At 43.2% G+C, this 15,672-nt stretch overlaps 1 protein-coding gene across 1 annotated transcript in view; it reads right to left on the bottom strand.

Annotated features, from left to right (window-relative positions):
- Positions 1-14,066: 14,066 nt before the first annotated feature.
- The window catches only part of VAT1L (vesicle amine transport 1 like), a 119,423-nt gene continuing 117,817 nt past the window's right edge, over positions 14,067-15,672 (bottom strand). The window contains exon 9 of the mRNA XM_060254431.1: positions 14,067-14,343. Coding sequence (XP_060110414.1) covers positions 14,242-14,343 — 102 coding nt within the window. The 3' untranslated portion in view covers positions 14,067-14,241. The remainder of the gene's footprint in view (positions 14,344-15,672) is intronic.

Raw genomic sequence — 15,672 nt, forward strand, 5'->3', positions numbered from 1 at the left:
TCCTAAATGCCACTTTATTACAGAGCCATAGAAAGCAAATATGACCCACAAATAGAACTAAACGATGGAGAATGAATGGTCTGTATTTTTCAGTATCATGGGAAAGGCTTTCATTGAGATGTATTTCAGATGGGTTAAAGATAAAAGAGACAGTGTTGTCCTGAGGCTGCATCTCTCTTGTCTTATGAATTGATTAACATGATCTTTGAAAGGAATGAAGTCTGTTTTTTCCACTGATGTGTGGGTGTATCTCTTGGCCTATTTCCTGATCAGAGGCTCCTTCAGTATCTGACTTCAGTGTATTTTACGTGCCCTCCCAGGGCTTTTTTTGGAACAGGAACTCCTTTGCATATTAGGTCACCCCCACCCCCCCGTGATGTAGCCAATCCTCCTGGAGCTTACAGTAGGCCCTGTATAGGGTTGCCAAGTCCAATTCAAGAAATATCTGGGGACTTTGGGGGTGGAGCCAGGAGACATAGGGGGCGGAGCTAGGAACTAGGGTGTGACAAGCATAATTGAACTCCAAGGGAGTTCTGGCCATCACATTTAAAGGGACAGCACACCTTTTTAAATGTCTTCCTTCCATAGGAAATAACCAAGGATGGGGCACCTTCTTTTGGGGCTCATAGAACTGGACCTCCTGGTCCAATCATTTTGAAACTTGGGGGGTACTTTGGGGAGAGGCATACTATACTGAAAATTTGGTGCCTCTACCTCAAAAAACAGCTCCCCCAGAGCCCCCGAAACCTCCAGATCAATTCCCCATTATACCCTATGAGAATCGATCTCCACATAGGGAATAATGAAGTGCTCAGCAGACTCCCCCCCCCCCCCCGGTTTCTGGCGACTCTGAAGCGAGGGATTGGCCTCTCTACTCACGAAGTGCTGCCAACTTCTTCAAAGTAACACAAACACAGACACACGATCCCAAGAGAAAGCCTTTCAGTCGGAGACTGAAGCCTCCAAAGGTGGAAAAGCACATGGTCCTCTGGGGGTGGGGCTTCCCCCGCCGGCCAACTGAGTGGGGGTGGGAAGATGCCTGGGAAAGCGGAAGAACCCCCGCTGGGACCTGGGGATTGGCAAGCCTACCCCTGTACAAAAAGCCCTGGAAGCTCTTGGAGGATTGGCTACATCAGGGGTGTGTGGCCCAACATGCAAAGGAGTTCTTGCTACAAAAAAAAAGAAGCCCTGTGCCCTCCTATGCAGTATCACTGCTAGCAGGCATCTTTGGGGAGCAGAAAGGCAGTCAGATTCAGTAGCACATGACTGTGGTGAATAACTGGCTGGGCAGAAACACTTCTGGGTACAATTCAGAGGTCATTCTATATGTGTGTGTAAATGACAGGTGTTCTTGGCTCAAGGTCTTTTGAGATAATGTTAACATGGTTCTTTTGGAGATGAATTACACAACAATACATTCTTACTATTATCTGATTTGGATGGCCCAGGTTAGCTTGATCTGATCAGAACACAGATGCTAACTTTTGACCCAAAGGCATTATTTCTTCTCCAGGAATTGTATCCCCTCCCATGTGCTGAAAATTCCTTTCTGAAGCAGAAGGATACTGTCTGGTTGTAAAACTATTCTCTTCATGAGAAGGAAGAGACCTTTGGATTCCACCCCATGGTTCAGATCCAAGCCTAATAATTATAATTAAGAGCACTGATATGCAGGGCTGGCTCTGTCACTAGGCAAACTAGGTAATTGCCTTCTGGGGGCACCAGATTGGGTGCCCCATGTGACTCAGTGATGTTTTCAGGGGGGGGGGGGCAACCAGAAGTGAGCCTAGGGTGCCGGATAGTGTAGGGCTGGCCCTGCTGATATGCCCTACTTCTGAAATTCTTACACCAGCTTTATGAAGTATGACAGTGTGATGGAGTTGACAAGTGTCTTCTGGGAGGCTGGGAGGGGGATTTTTAAAAAAAAAAAAATCACTGGAAGCGATGGTGTGATGTTAGTGACATCATGAATCTGTAGGAATTACTGGCAATTCTAGAGTTTTGGCAGATCCTGGAGTGGCATGATGTCACTTCCATGGGTTCTGAAAAGTGATGTCATATAGTCACTGATGGTTGCCCCCATGTCCTCCTTACTTAGTCTACCACTGGTTGCCAGACCAGGCCCAGCAACCCAACAATGTCACACTGCCCATGTTGCATATGGACACAGTGAGGCTTGTCCTCAGTCCATCAAACAATTACATCAGAGAAACAGAAAAGGAACAGGAAATATCTTCATTCACATCCTAGGTTTTTTGCTACTGTAAATCTCAAAATCAGGCTTTCAATAACCCTGGTTTATTTCCATGTGAGAGTTTTCCTTGAGTTTCAAGGCTGAAACATTAAAAAACATCTTGCACCATCAACTTTTCAGGCTATGAATTTTCCACCATCTGCCTGCACGACTGTTGTATACATCAGTGGACTGATGAGGATCAACTGAGGTACTTGAAGGATGTGAAACTTTGCTGGGCCACCTGGCTAATCATTGGCAGGTGCAGATGGCACAAAGTCCCCCCACACCACCCCTCTCTAAACAAAATCACAATCTTCTTTTTCCTAAGGCAGTTCTAATGTTCAGCAAATTCTAAGAGATCTGATCCCATCTCTTCCGCACCTGTTTTAGACAGATCAGGTTTGACGTTTTAATCTGTGGATTTTCCTGTTAACCTTACTACTGCTTGTTGCTTTTATGATTTTGGGGTGCTGATCTTTTTCCTCTTGGTTTTATGAATGCCTTTATTCTTTTGCTAGTAGTGATAATGATCCGTGAAAAATTCCTAATGCAAGTTAAAGCCACAATTTATATATAAATCATATAATCTCAAAAATTTATGAATGACAGGTCTTATAGACCACAACGATTTTCCATCTTCATAGTATGCATAAGCGCTTAAAGGTAAGTTTTATATAGGCGAAGTGCTAGTGCAATAGTTGAAAAGTCAATGTTGAGGGTCTTCCAGGACATCTACACTTGACTTGGGATATATTTGAGGACTTTTCAAGTATTGCACAAGCACTTTGTTTATATAAAACTTACCTTTCAGCACTTATGTGTATTGTGAATATGGAAAATTGTTGTAGTCTGTAAGACCCTTCATTCACAAATTTATGAGATTATATGATTTGTATATGAATCGTGGCTTTAACGTACATTAAGAATTTTTCATGGATCATTTTCACTAATTGCTCATTCTCCATGATTCTCTCTTGTTTATTCTTTTGCTGGCTGCTGGTTTTTGATTTTTACATTTAAAAAACTTTTTTTTTTTTTTGCTTCTGTACTATTTGAACTCTGTGTTATGTGACATTTTGGTGTAGTGGTTAAGTGCATGGACTCTTATCTGGGGGAACAGGGTTTGATTCCCCACTCCTCCACTTGCAGCTGCTGGAATGGCCTTGGGTCAGCCATAGCTATCACAGTAGTTGTCCTTGAAAGGGTAGCTGCTGTAAGAGATCTCTCAGCCCCACCAACCTCACAGGGTGTCTGTTGTGGGGAGGGGGAAGGTAAAGGAGATTGTGACCGCTCTGAGACTCTAGGGCGGGGTATAAATCAAGTATCTTCTTCTTCATTTTGTGGACTGAATTCGTCTCTAGCAACCAGCAGCATCGCTGCTTGGCTGCAGGGATGTCTTTGCCTCCCTGGAAGGAGAAGGGACGACTTCTGCAGCCCTGTTTGGGCACATTTTTGAGGGGGCGCAGTTTGCTGCAGTAACGGCAGCACCATCTGCCCCCTACCTCAGTCTTTGGTGGACTATCGGCTCTCCCTCCCACCCTGCTTGTTATGTAGGCATGTGCTGGTCGCCTCATAGTATTGGGGTTTGCTCCCCAGCTGATTGGCAGTTTGCTGGGGTGTTTTTTCGCCTACCCAGCATCACAGGTCAGTGGATTGTGGATTTGGCTATAGGGAGGTGCTGTTAAATAGGTTGGTCACTTTAGTTTGGGCAGGTTTTACTATGCTTATGGTACTGTGTGGCTAGGGGAAGACCAGATAGCATCCCCACTTGGGGGGTTAGGGGTCTGGCAGGATCAACCTTTGGGCTGGATGATCCAGGGTGGGAGAATGCAGACAGTTCTTTGTGGCTCAGCTGGAAGGTGCCTTCCATTGAGACGTACGTCTGGTGGTTGGACCCTCTGGGGCTTGCCTTCTTGCTGAGCTGACCTGGCAGGAGTTGTGGCATACAGTTTTGGCTGGGGGTTGGGTCCCTTGCCCATTGAATGGCAGGGGAAGTGTCTGTTGAGACCCCTGGCCCTGACCAGGCTGCAGTTTTGGTTAGCCCTTGCCATTTATTACTTATACTTAATAAAGTGGCCCTTAGTTATACCCAGTACCTTACATCTTACTCTTTATTCCGACTTGCGGGGCTGGGGGGGGGGGAGCAAAAGAAATGTATGTGATGTTCAAAAGATAACCGCCCTGAGCCCGCTTCGGTAGGGTAGGGCGGAATAAAAATCAAATGAAATAAATAAATAACCCAGTCTTGTAGGTTTGGTGCCATTAGAGTTACAACCTTCAATGCCCATTGACTCAGCAAAGCACAACTCTACTTAGGATGGCGCTGTATATCTGGTGGAAAGCCTCCAGGGTCTTAAACTGAGTTATTATTTCCCCAGCTTTTCTAATTGAAGCCCTTTATTTGGGAGAAGCTGGCAACTGGACCCAGGACCTTAGATGTCTCCCACTGATATCATGGTTTGCAAGCTGAGGATCATAATGAAAGAGGAAAACAATCTGGAAATTCCTTTGAAGACCTACCAGTATGTCATGTCCTATCAGCAGTCTGACTGCCAGTTTTCCCCTCTGCCCTTTAACTGACTCTCAGCTGCTCTCAGTCCTTTTCAAGTTGCTTATGTCCTTCTGATTAATTTACATAGTCATATTTTTCTGCTTACCTGCAAAGTTCTCAGAGTATATGGAGACTCCTATCTAGTCTGTAGGTGTCCAGGTGTTGTTGTTTTCTTGATTGGCATGGGGTGGGGGGAGGGCAAGCACTTTGATACCAAAATGACTCATCCTTCAAGAACTAACAGCCAGTGCTCTGTTCCTATAACAACCGAGAGTGTCATATTGGCCTTACAAAGCCTATGCTTCTGTAACTGCCTGCACTCCACTTCTTCCCAAACTTAACAATAAACTAAAAAGATTTCAACCAAGCCTCATAACGCCCCTGCTTCCCTCTGCCTCTCAGTCCCACTCATCTCACTCACCTTTCTCTTCATTGGGGACCCAGAGCAGTTTACGTCATTCTCCTCTCCTCCATTTTAATCTCACAGAATCCTGTGAGGTAGGTTAGGCTGAGGATCTGTCACTGGGCCCTGAACTGGATAGTCCAGGCTAGCCTAATCTCCTCAGAAGCTAAGCAGGGTTAGAATTTGGATGGGTGACCACCAAGGAAGAATTAAAAAATCAAAAGGTTAATTATCACAAATATATAGGCCAAATAATATCAATTAAAAATTATAGCATAAATATTTTTAAATATGCCATAGTACACGTATTTATTAAAAATTAGCTAAAAACAAATATAGGCCCAATTGTAGCCTCAGAACAGGATAAGCTCACACATAGGCATTAAAAAAAACATGTGGCCAAGACCATACACATTTCAGCAGGGCATAATTTGTAGAAAAAGCCCAGCCGGAACTCATTTGCATATTAGGCCATATCCCCTGATGCCAAGCCAGCCAGAACTGCATTCCTGTGAGAGCCAGTTTGGTGTAGTGGTTAAGTGTGCGGATTCTTATCTGGGAGAACCGAGTTTGATTCCCCACTCCTCCACTTGCATCTGCTGGAATGGCCTTGGGTCAGCCATAGCTATCACAGTAGTTGTCCTTGAAAGGGCAGCTGCTGTGAGAGCCCTCTCAGCCCCATCCACCTCACAGGGTGTCTGTTGTGGGGGGAGAAGATATAGGAGATTGTAAGCTGCTCTAAGTCTCTGATTCAAAAAGCAGGGCAGGGTATAAATTTCATTTTCATTTTTTCATTTCATTTTATTCGATTTATATCCCGCCCTCCCCACCGAGGCGGCTCAGGGTGGCATTCTTCTTCTGCATTCTTCTTCTTCTTCTTCTTCTTCTTCTTCTTCCTGCTCAAAAAAGCCCTGTGTTTCAGCCAGTTTGGCCTTCTTCTGTGATCATTAGTTCCAAGTAATACATTGAATACTGAAAATAGGGCCAATTAAAAATTTAATGTTTCTGAGGCTACTACTTGGCCTATATCTGTTTTTATTTATAATAATAAATACATGTATTTTGGTATATATGATAATATTCAAGGTTTTTTTGTAGCAGGAACTCCTTTGCATATTAGGCCACACACCCCTGCTGTAGTAGGGTTGCCAAGTCCAATTCAAGAAATATCTGGGGACTTTGGGGGTGGAGCCAGGAGACTTTGGGGGTGCACCAGGAGACATTGGGGCGGAGCCAGGAACAAGAGTGTGACAAGCATAACTGAACTCCAAGAGAGTTCTGGCCATCACATTTAAAGGGACAGCACACCTTTTTAAATGTCTTCCTTCCATAGGAAATAATGAAGGATAAGGGCACCTTCTTTTGGGGCTCATAGAATTGGACCCCCTGGTCCAATCGTTTTGAAATTTGGGGGATACTTTGGGGAGAGGCACTAGATACTATATTGAAAATTTGGTGCCTCTACCTCAAAAAACAGCTCCCCCAGAGCCCCCGAAACCGCCAGATCAATTCCCCATTATACCCTATGAGAAGACGTTTCCCTCTCCACCCCCTCCATCCCCCCCCCCCCCCCGTTTCTGGGAAATCTGATGCAGGGGACAGAACTCACTCACCTCCAGAGGTGCAGAGGCACATGGTCCTTTGGGGGCGTGGCTGGGCTCCCCTCCCTTCACCAGCCAGCTGACTGGGGACGGGAAGCAGCCTGAGAAAACTGAAGAGCTCTGGCTGCCGTTCTCCTCCCTCCCCTCCCCCCGCTTTCCCTTTTATGGCCAGCGGGGGGAGGAGGCTCCAAATCTGGAGTCTCCAGGCCTAGCGGGGGATTTGGGAACCCTATGCTGTAGCCAATACTCCAAGAGCTTACAGGGCTCTTAATACAGGGCCTACTGTAAGCTCCAGGAGGATTGGCTACATCAGGGGTGTGTGGCCTAATATGCAAAGGAGTTCCTGCTACAAAAAAAGCCCTGATAATATTTATGCTGTAATATTTGAGTTGATATTATTTGGCCTTTAATTTGTGGTAATTAACTTTTTGGTTTCTTAATTCCACTTGTTTGGGTTAAGGTTTTTTTCATTTCTTTTTGTTCCCTGGCCACCAAAGAAGTCCAGGGTTGTAATGCAGAGGCAGGCAGTGGCAAACCTCTGAATGTCTCTTGCCTTGAAAACCCTACAGGGTTTGCATAAGTCAGTTGAGGCTTGATGGCAGGCCGATTTCGCACTAGGCTTGTTCCGGGTGGAGAGCCCTTTTGCTACTGGGGCTTTTCTCCATTTTCACACAAGTTGCCCTGGAGCTGCGAGATGGTGCGCCACTATTCCGCAGCAAGCGAGATCCTCTGACAAGTGGTTTCTGCTTGCTACGGAAAAGCGGTGCAGCAACTAGCAGCTCCGCGGCAGCTTATGCGAAAATGGAGAGAAGCCCCGGGGGCAAAAGGGCTCTCCACCTGGAACAAGCTCTAGTGTGAAATCGGTCACACTTTCCACCAGTATCACCCTGTGACTTGTCCAAGGTCACTTTGCAGGCTTCCATAGCAGAGTGAAGATTCAAACTTGGATCATCCCAGATCCTAGTCCAGTGCTCTAGCCACTGCACTACACTGGCTTTCTAACTCATATTATCTGACTCACACTGTCTCTACCATTCTACCTCTGAATGATTAATCCCTTATCAGGACCAATTATGTACTGGACTGAGCACAACCAGCCAAAGTTAATGCTATGCTTCATATTTTATTTATATTTTTATGTAAACATCATTTGCTTGGTAGGCACAATAATAACAAAAGCTCTAAAGCAACAAATAACAATTAAAACCAATGTTTCAGTTCACTTCATTTGGGTGGATGTTCAAGAGAGGCCTTCACAGTTCTGTAACACCGACTGAGAAACAATTTGCTTTGGCTCGCAGAAAATAACCAATTAATTAGATAAATGGGAAAAGGTCCAATGGCAGTGGATGGAGAATAATGCACAGTGGTATCCTAAGCAGAGTTACATCCTTCTCTGCCCACTGACTTCAATGGACTTAAATGGGTATAGCTCTGTATAGGATAGCACTGGCACTTTCTTTCCCCCTCTTAGTAATAATACTGAGAAAACACATTTTCTATGGTATCTTTCCTACCAATCTGAAAAGAGATGATTCCACCCTCTGTCCTGGGGAATCCTGGGCTATATTTTTTTATCTCACATCTTGATTTTGCAAAGCTTCAAAAACCTAACCTCAATTGGCAACACACTTAGGCATGTCTTAAAGAGCAGTTCTATTAATATCAATGGGAATACTCATCTGTGAAATTTAGGACTGAGAGTCAATCTAAATGTTCAGAAAAATTTCAGTGCAGTGGAGCACTATATCACTTGCAGGAAAGCACATGGGGAGTCGTATGTTTGAGTTCACCTCTAAACTGAACATGGAAAGCTAGCACATAGAGAAATGGCTAGGCTACTACTGTGCCCTGCTTACTAGGTGCAAAAAAAATTCTGATCTAGGAGGTAAACATTCATGTATCCTGAAGTGGCACAGTCTCAGGAAGACCACCAAACGCTTTCCTGGACATTTAACTTAACAGTATATGTGAGTTTGGGGAGGAGGTAAAAGAGGTTGACCCACACTAAGAGACAATCTGTGCTGACTCTGATCTCTCATCCATCTCTGCAACAGAAGGGGAATCATAATGCAGCATTCACTTTCCCCAAAACCAAAGTGCAACACCAACACAGAAGAAGGAATTTTTCTGGGAATTTTAAGCTAGATGCAGGAAAGATCCTCAGGTGGTTGCACCCCATTAGTATACTACTGAATAGAGATGACAGGATTTCAGGTTTAACTTTGCATTAAGGAACACATGGGGCAGTTTTGATTTCACTTGATTGCAAAATACCTTTCAGTGCAGTGGAAGTTCACTTCTATGCTGGTTCCAAAATAGCATTTTCTAGGGATAGAACGTCTCTCCTAGAGAGATTCTTGTGACTGAATCCTCAAGGAAACAACAAACTCTACACAAATAGTACTCCCATGCTGATATTGTGGAACCAGAATCAAAAGTGAGAACGAACAATCTGTGCGATTCATGTGCAGATAACAGTTGTGTTTGTATCTGGGTTGAAGGGGTTTACTGTGGGCGCTGCTTGCAACTGAACTTCCCTACCATGCAAGCAGTGCCCATTGGATACCAAAGGATGAGAAAGGTCAATTGGACATGGCTGGTAATATGCCAGACCTTCAGAAACAACCATCAGTGGATGGGCGTGTTGCATTTAGTAATTCGAATCCTGCCAAGATATCTCTAGAAATAAAAGCCAACCCTGATGAGCTACTGATTTTACTTTAAAAACAACAACAGCCTCTTCAAATTACACCTGGCAATTTTAATCTTCATTCTTTAGTGTTGGAAATACTCTGAGGAAAAAAATCACACCAAAGAACAAATTTTGTACTTTGCTTATTCTAAGCAGTCTGAATGCATATGAGTGCATGTGCTTGTTCCTTGGGGTATGCATGCAACACCTGAGAATCTTCAACAGGAAGTGGAAATTTGCACAGGGAAAGGTGGGAATTAGTTCCTTTCCACAAAGGGAAGAAGGATGAGCAGCAGGTTAAAATGTAGGTGGTGTAGAATGCTGAATCATCCCTGGATCACTTCTTGGCCAATTATCCCAAGATTTTTAGTGCAGGCTGACACAATATGCACATCATTATGAAAGCCTCTTTCTATGAAAGTCAGCTGTAGCTTGACAAAACGATGAATTTATGTTGCAAATATCACAGACTTCTCCAGGGACTGGATCTTGCCAGCTTTTTTCAATTAATCACTTCCAATTATCCTCCTTACTATAGCCCTCCATCCCATATGACTTTTGTCTATGCATGTTCCATAATCTTCAGCATAGCCTTTCAGAGTGGTCATAGAGGACTCTTTGTTCCCTTTTCACCAGCAGAAAAGCTGGTTAGATCCCAGGGTTTCTGCCATTCTGCCCAAACACTGAGCACTGATTTGGTAACACATTGGACTTCCCTTCCCATTAAAATTTCAAACATACTTTCTGGAATTTGTTGGTTGACCTTGTTAAAAAGAAGCATGGAAACAGCACAGCAACAGTGTAGTCCAAGGCAGAGTTACACCTGTCTAAGGCCATTGACTTCAGGGGACTTAGAAGAATGCAGCTGTGCTTAGAGTAGCACTGTGAGAGACAGAATGATGTGTGCAAGTTGTATAAATGTTCTGTCAGAGGTTGCATACAAACATGTCATTGGACATTGCAACTGGATTTCTAATGTCACAGGACAATCTAGTTGTGCACAAATGCTATAGTTCAAAGAGAGTCCAATATCCAAGCATGCATGCGGATGCAGGATGAAACAATCTTTAAAAGAGTGGACAAGAGTGGATAGATCCAAGTAAAGCCACAATAGGGCTCTTGGTTTCATGCCCTGCTGGTGGTATCCTCAGAAACATCTAATTGATCATTGCTGGAAAAAGGATGGTGGGCTAGATGACCGACTTCAAACATTCGTGATAGTTCAGGATTCCCTGGCCCACATTCACACCACTCACATTTCAGTCTGAAATGGCCAATTGGAAGATTAAGCATTTCTTTGTATTTGGCACATACTGGATTGATCTTGTGAAAGCTTCAGTGCACCTACACTCTGCAAGTCCTGCTCAGCTTGGGAAACCTTCCCAGAAATGGTAACAAAACAGGAAGATTTTGAAGTATTCACAAGACTGCCTTGCTATGTGAAATCAATGCACAAAATGCATTACAGCATGTTAAAAAAAAGCAGTTGCATGAATTATCCCATGGCCTTGACATTAAAAGAATTTATAGGTATGAGCCACAACCTAGTACAAAGTTAATCTCATTTAAAACTGTTGAAATATGTGGGCCTTGGGACTCTTAACTCGGTTAGATTGTGGAACCTTAATAAAAAAAGCATTGATGGGTAATCATATACAACAATTCTGTCCGTTCCCTTGGCAACTCAAGGGGCTAAATTTCACGATGCAGGAAATGCAATTAAAAATTGTAATTGTTTTAATTGCATCTGTATCATCTGCTAGCTCAGAATGATGATACAGCTGGCATGGCTGAGGGATTCTTTGCTTGGTGGGTGCTCAGAATGGTTTCTCATTACAGCTGCCACCAAATTTCCCCTAAATTTAAACCAGAGAGTATCCATGCTTTAAGTGGAAGATACCACAGTCAATATAAAAGAAAACCAAGGTGTTTTTTTCTCTTTTTATGTAGGTCTAGCTTACTTCTTGACTAAAACTGAATGGCTGTTTCTTTCTAAAAACCTCAACTGCAGTTCCCATGGCTGTGAAATTCCTACTAAATTCATTTTGACTGCAAATTGTGGCCTAATATGGCACTGAGACTTCACATGAAGAGGAGGATGTAGACAGAGGATGGAGTTATGCTTCAATTGTGCACACAAATCTGATTATCGGGTCTTTGATGACAAATGTCCCCCCCCCCCCTTTTTGGCATTTTTTTCAACCGAACCTAAGTGGTTCATATCTGTAGCTTTGTTGATTCAGAATCAAGCTAACTCCTAGTAGGCACTAAATTGTGATTTATCATCAGAGCCTAAATTTTATAACTACAGAGAAGACAACATTTATACATTGAATACTATATGGGAAAATTAGTAAAAAAAAATACTGTAAAATGGCATACCATGTTAATCCAAATTCATGCATTCTTGGAGCATACAGGATAATGTTAGTAACTGTTTCTTTTCCTTGAAAAATGCTGCTAAATGTTAATGGTTTTATTAAAACACTTAGGATTGGTTAATTTCTTTCAGTAACGCAAGACGCTAGAATTACGTCTAATGCTAGACATTAGAATTACATCTAATTATATAGGCATGAATGTACTGTGCCAACAAGAGGAAGGGTTGGGTGTTGGAGACTATGGTTTTTTACCCTTACAGTGTAATCCTCAATATGGTGCCAAACTACACATTGTATTTTACATGAGCTCACCTTGGGGACTTGCAACCACATTGCAGCCATGAGTCTGCAGTGGCAACACCGTATCAAAGTATCTCACATTCAGCCCCATGAGAAGTGGGGCTGCTGCCACCTCCGATGTTTTCTGGAGCTGAAACAGATCAGGAGGGCGGCAGCATCATTGGGAGGCCCCACATGCACTGAATGCTTTTGTGTGCAGTCCTCTCCCAATGGTAAAGAACATTTCCCAGACTTGGCTCAGAAAGATTGCCGGGGGGGGGGGGCACAGGAAATGCAGGAACCCCTCCTCCCTCACAGTATGGTTCCAAATCAGGCCCCTCATGGTGTTTTTATATAAAGTTGCCACTGGTGAATTTGCAGCTCCAACATGGCTGCCAATCCCAGCTAGGAATGTACATAGTACACAACATGTTGTTTGGCCTACAAGTTACACACTTTTAAACATATTGACTTCAATAGACTTAGAAGGGTGTAACTCTGTTTAGGATTACACTGTTAGACTACAACACAGCTGTTATTGGATCAATATGAAGGAAAGAGCTTCATGCTAAGAGAAGAGTTACTTGGGGTTTAAATGGCACAATTTTGGTGCATGGCTGTAAGTTCAACAAACTGTGCTGAACAGCAATCATTACCACTATTTTTAAGAAAGCATTTTGCTTTCAAATCATCAGAACAAAAAGGTCCTATGTTTCTTTGTGGTTAAAGAACTTTTAGGACCAGAGAAAAAGATACCCTGGAGGTTTTTCTATAATAAGGCAATAAGAATTTGAGGGATCAACATATCTGTTGGCAACACCTGTTCAGTTGGACAAGTGATCTTGATCATTACAGCTATCCCAATTAATGTTTGTCAGTCTCTTCTGGCCTTTCTCCTTTTACACCAACCAATATAGTATCTTGAACATATAATTGAGGTATTCTACTTTCTTGAGAAGTCGAGAGTTTTAAAAAAATATATAGAAGACAAAATATAATTTGGAAATGAGACAGATAGGAAACCTGGCGTTGAGGTTCAGTAGGAAACAGAAAATTTCAGTAGAAAATTTTCATTTTCCTGACACCTCTAGGAGTGGCAAAAGAATCCCATACATGGGAATATATGGTTATATGCAATTGGTTATATGCAGTTCTGAGCATGTTATCTTGTCGCATGCACAGATAGGCTGTTATTGATGCTTGGGCTAATTCACACAATTCCCCACAGAGGATTGCTTTTGTGTGTGTGGTGGAGAAAGTAGGTGTGGAGGCATTATGTGAGCCAGATATGCCTTTTTGCATGGAAACCCACTTCAAATTCCCTCTGTTCATGAGGGGGAAAAGCATGCTTGTACTGAGGCATGGAGTTCCTGGCTCACACCATGTCTAATATGTGGCATGCTCCCCAGGGCCTTTTTTGTAACAGGAACTCCTTTGCATATTAGGCTACACACCCCTGATGTAGCCAATCCTCCAAGAGCCTACAGTAGACCCTGCATTAAGAGCCCTATAAGCTCCAGGAGGATTGGCTACATAAGAGGGATGTGGTCTAATATGAAAGGAGTTTCTGCTACAAAAAAGCCCTGATGCTTCATCTACCATTGAATGAGGATCCTTGGCTGGAGGAGCTGGCTAACCAGCACTCTGAAACGAATGGGGATCCTGGGCTATCATTCACTGGGAACCCTCCTTTTATAACAATTTCACTTTACTAGTCAATGGGTTGGCTGTATTGAGGGCAAAGGAATAAAGCCCTGCTAAAATTGGTTTGAAAATTTGCTTTTGAAGCTGTGTGAGAAGAGCTTCTTGTCTTGAAATGACCAAGTATGTTAATAAGGCTTTAGAGAGGGATTCTAACGGGCAAACATGGTGCCACGTGATGGAATGTCAATACCGTATTGGGTGGGAATGGCACTTGAGTTCAAAACATCAATGACCAACAGCTTATAGCTCAGCTGACTGCAGACAAATAAACAACACACACTGTACTAGAGCATTTTGTTCACTGGTACACAAAATGGATTTTGCAGTCATCTTCCCTTCTTCTGCTCAATCCATTTTTTTCCTTCCTGGCTTTCATTCCCACCCGTCATAGCTATTGCTGGATGAATGGTATACGCTCTTTGTTCTCATTGTCCCCCTCGTGGTCTTCTTCTTCTTCACCGGCTTCACTGGTTTCTGTGCTATCATTGGCCATCTGTATTGGAAAGACATCAAACCGAGAGGCATAGTCAATAAGAGCAAAAAGAAGACCTTCATTTATAGAGTTCTTAGACAATTAAAGAAATCTCAGTCACTGTGAGTTCCAAATGTGAAACTGCATTGTTTTTGAGGGCCAATTACAATTCTTGATTTTACTGCTGCTTATGTGGTGATGGGTTGCAACTTTATTGATTGTTATGATGGTTTATGTTCTTACAGTTTTCCTTCTTATGTTTGTGAAGTTATGTGTCTGTAACATGCTTTCAGCCCCTACAAGGAGAAAAACAGTTTCTAAAGATACATAGGCTTGCCCAAGTCCCCCTCTATCTCATCGAGGATGGTGGCTGCCTCCTCTGCTGTTTTTAACGTTTTGTTCCTGAGGATCCATTTAAACTGGGGAGGGATCAGGCTATAAAACTGCTCCAGTCCTATAAAGTGTCTCAGCTCCTCAAATGTGGTGACTTCGCTGCCTTCTATCTACCTATTGAGGGCTCTGTCCAGCCGACACCCCATCTGGGAATATGTCTCCTCAGACCTTTTTTTATTTCTCTAAAGGTTTTCCTGCTCTGTTCCATAGTAAATCCAAACCTGACCCTGACTCTCTCTTTGAAGAGATCATAATTGGATGTTTCATCATCCCTCATTTCTGAGTACATCTCACTCAGATCGCCACAGATTTGTGGGTGCAAATATAGCATCCTGTCCCCATTAGCAATGTGCAGATCATGGCATGTCCTCTCAAAGCTGAAGAGGAATGCCTCCACATCATTTCCCTTGTCGTATTTGGGAAACTTTTTCTGTTCAACAGGAGGTCTGTCCCTGTGAGCACTGGGGAATTCTGCCCTCACTTGGATTTCTTTAATTTTGAGTTCATATAACTCTTTTTCTTGTTCTCTCTGCCTTTCTCTCTCTCTTTCTCCTCTTTCCTCCTGTTCTGCCTGCATTTTGGCCATTTGTAACTGGTGTTCTCTCTCTGCCTGTCTTTCAGCTCTTTCTCTCTCGGCTTCTATTCTAGCTCTTTTGTTTTCAGCTTCCATCCTGGCTCTTTCTTTTTCTTTCTCGGCCTCTGTTCTTGCCAACTTTAATTTTTCAACTTTTTCAGCTTCACTTTTTGCCTTTTCCGCTTCAATCCTGGCCAGTTCTGTCTGTAATCTCCTTCTTTCTAACTCCTGACTGAGGTTTTCCTCAGCAGCTGCCCCCTCAGGCTGGTCATCTCCCTTAGCTTTTCCCGCCTTTTGTAGTGGTGCCATTTCTGACAGGAATTCTTTGTCAAAAACAGTTCTGAGGTACAAAAATATAAATATTTGTTTTTATTATCTGTGGG

Source organism: Heteronotia binoei, chromosome 14 (genome assembly GCF_032191835.1).
Source record: "Heteronotia binoei isolate CCM8104 ecotype False Entrance Well chromosome 14, APGP_CSIRO_Hbin_v1, whole genome shotgun sequence".
In the NCBI taxonomy this organism is placed as follows: domain Eukaryota; kingdom Metazoa; phylum Chordata; class Lepidosauria; order Squamata; family Gekkonidae; genus Heteronotia; species Heteronotia binoei.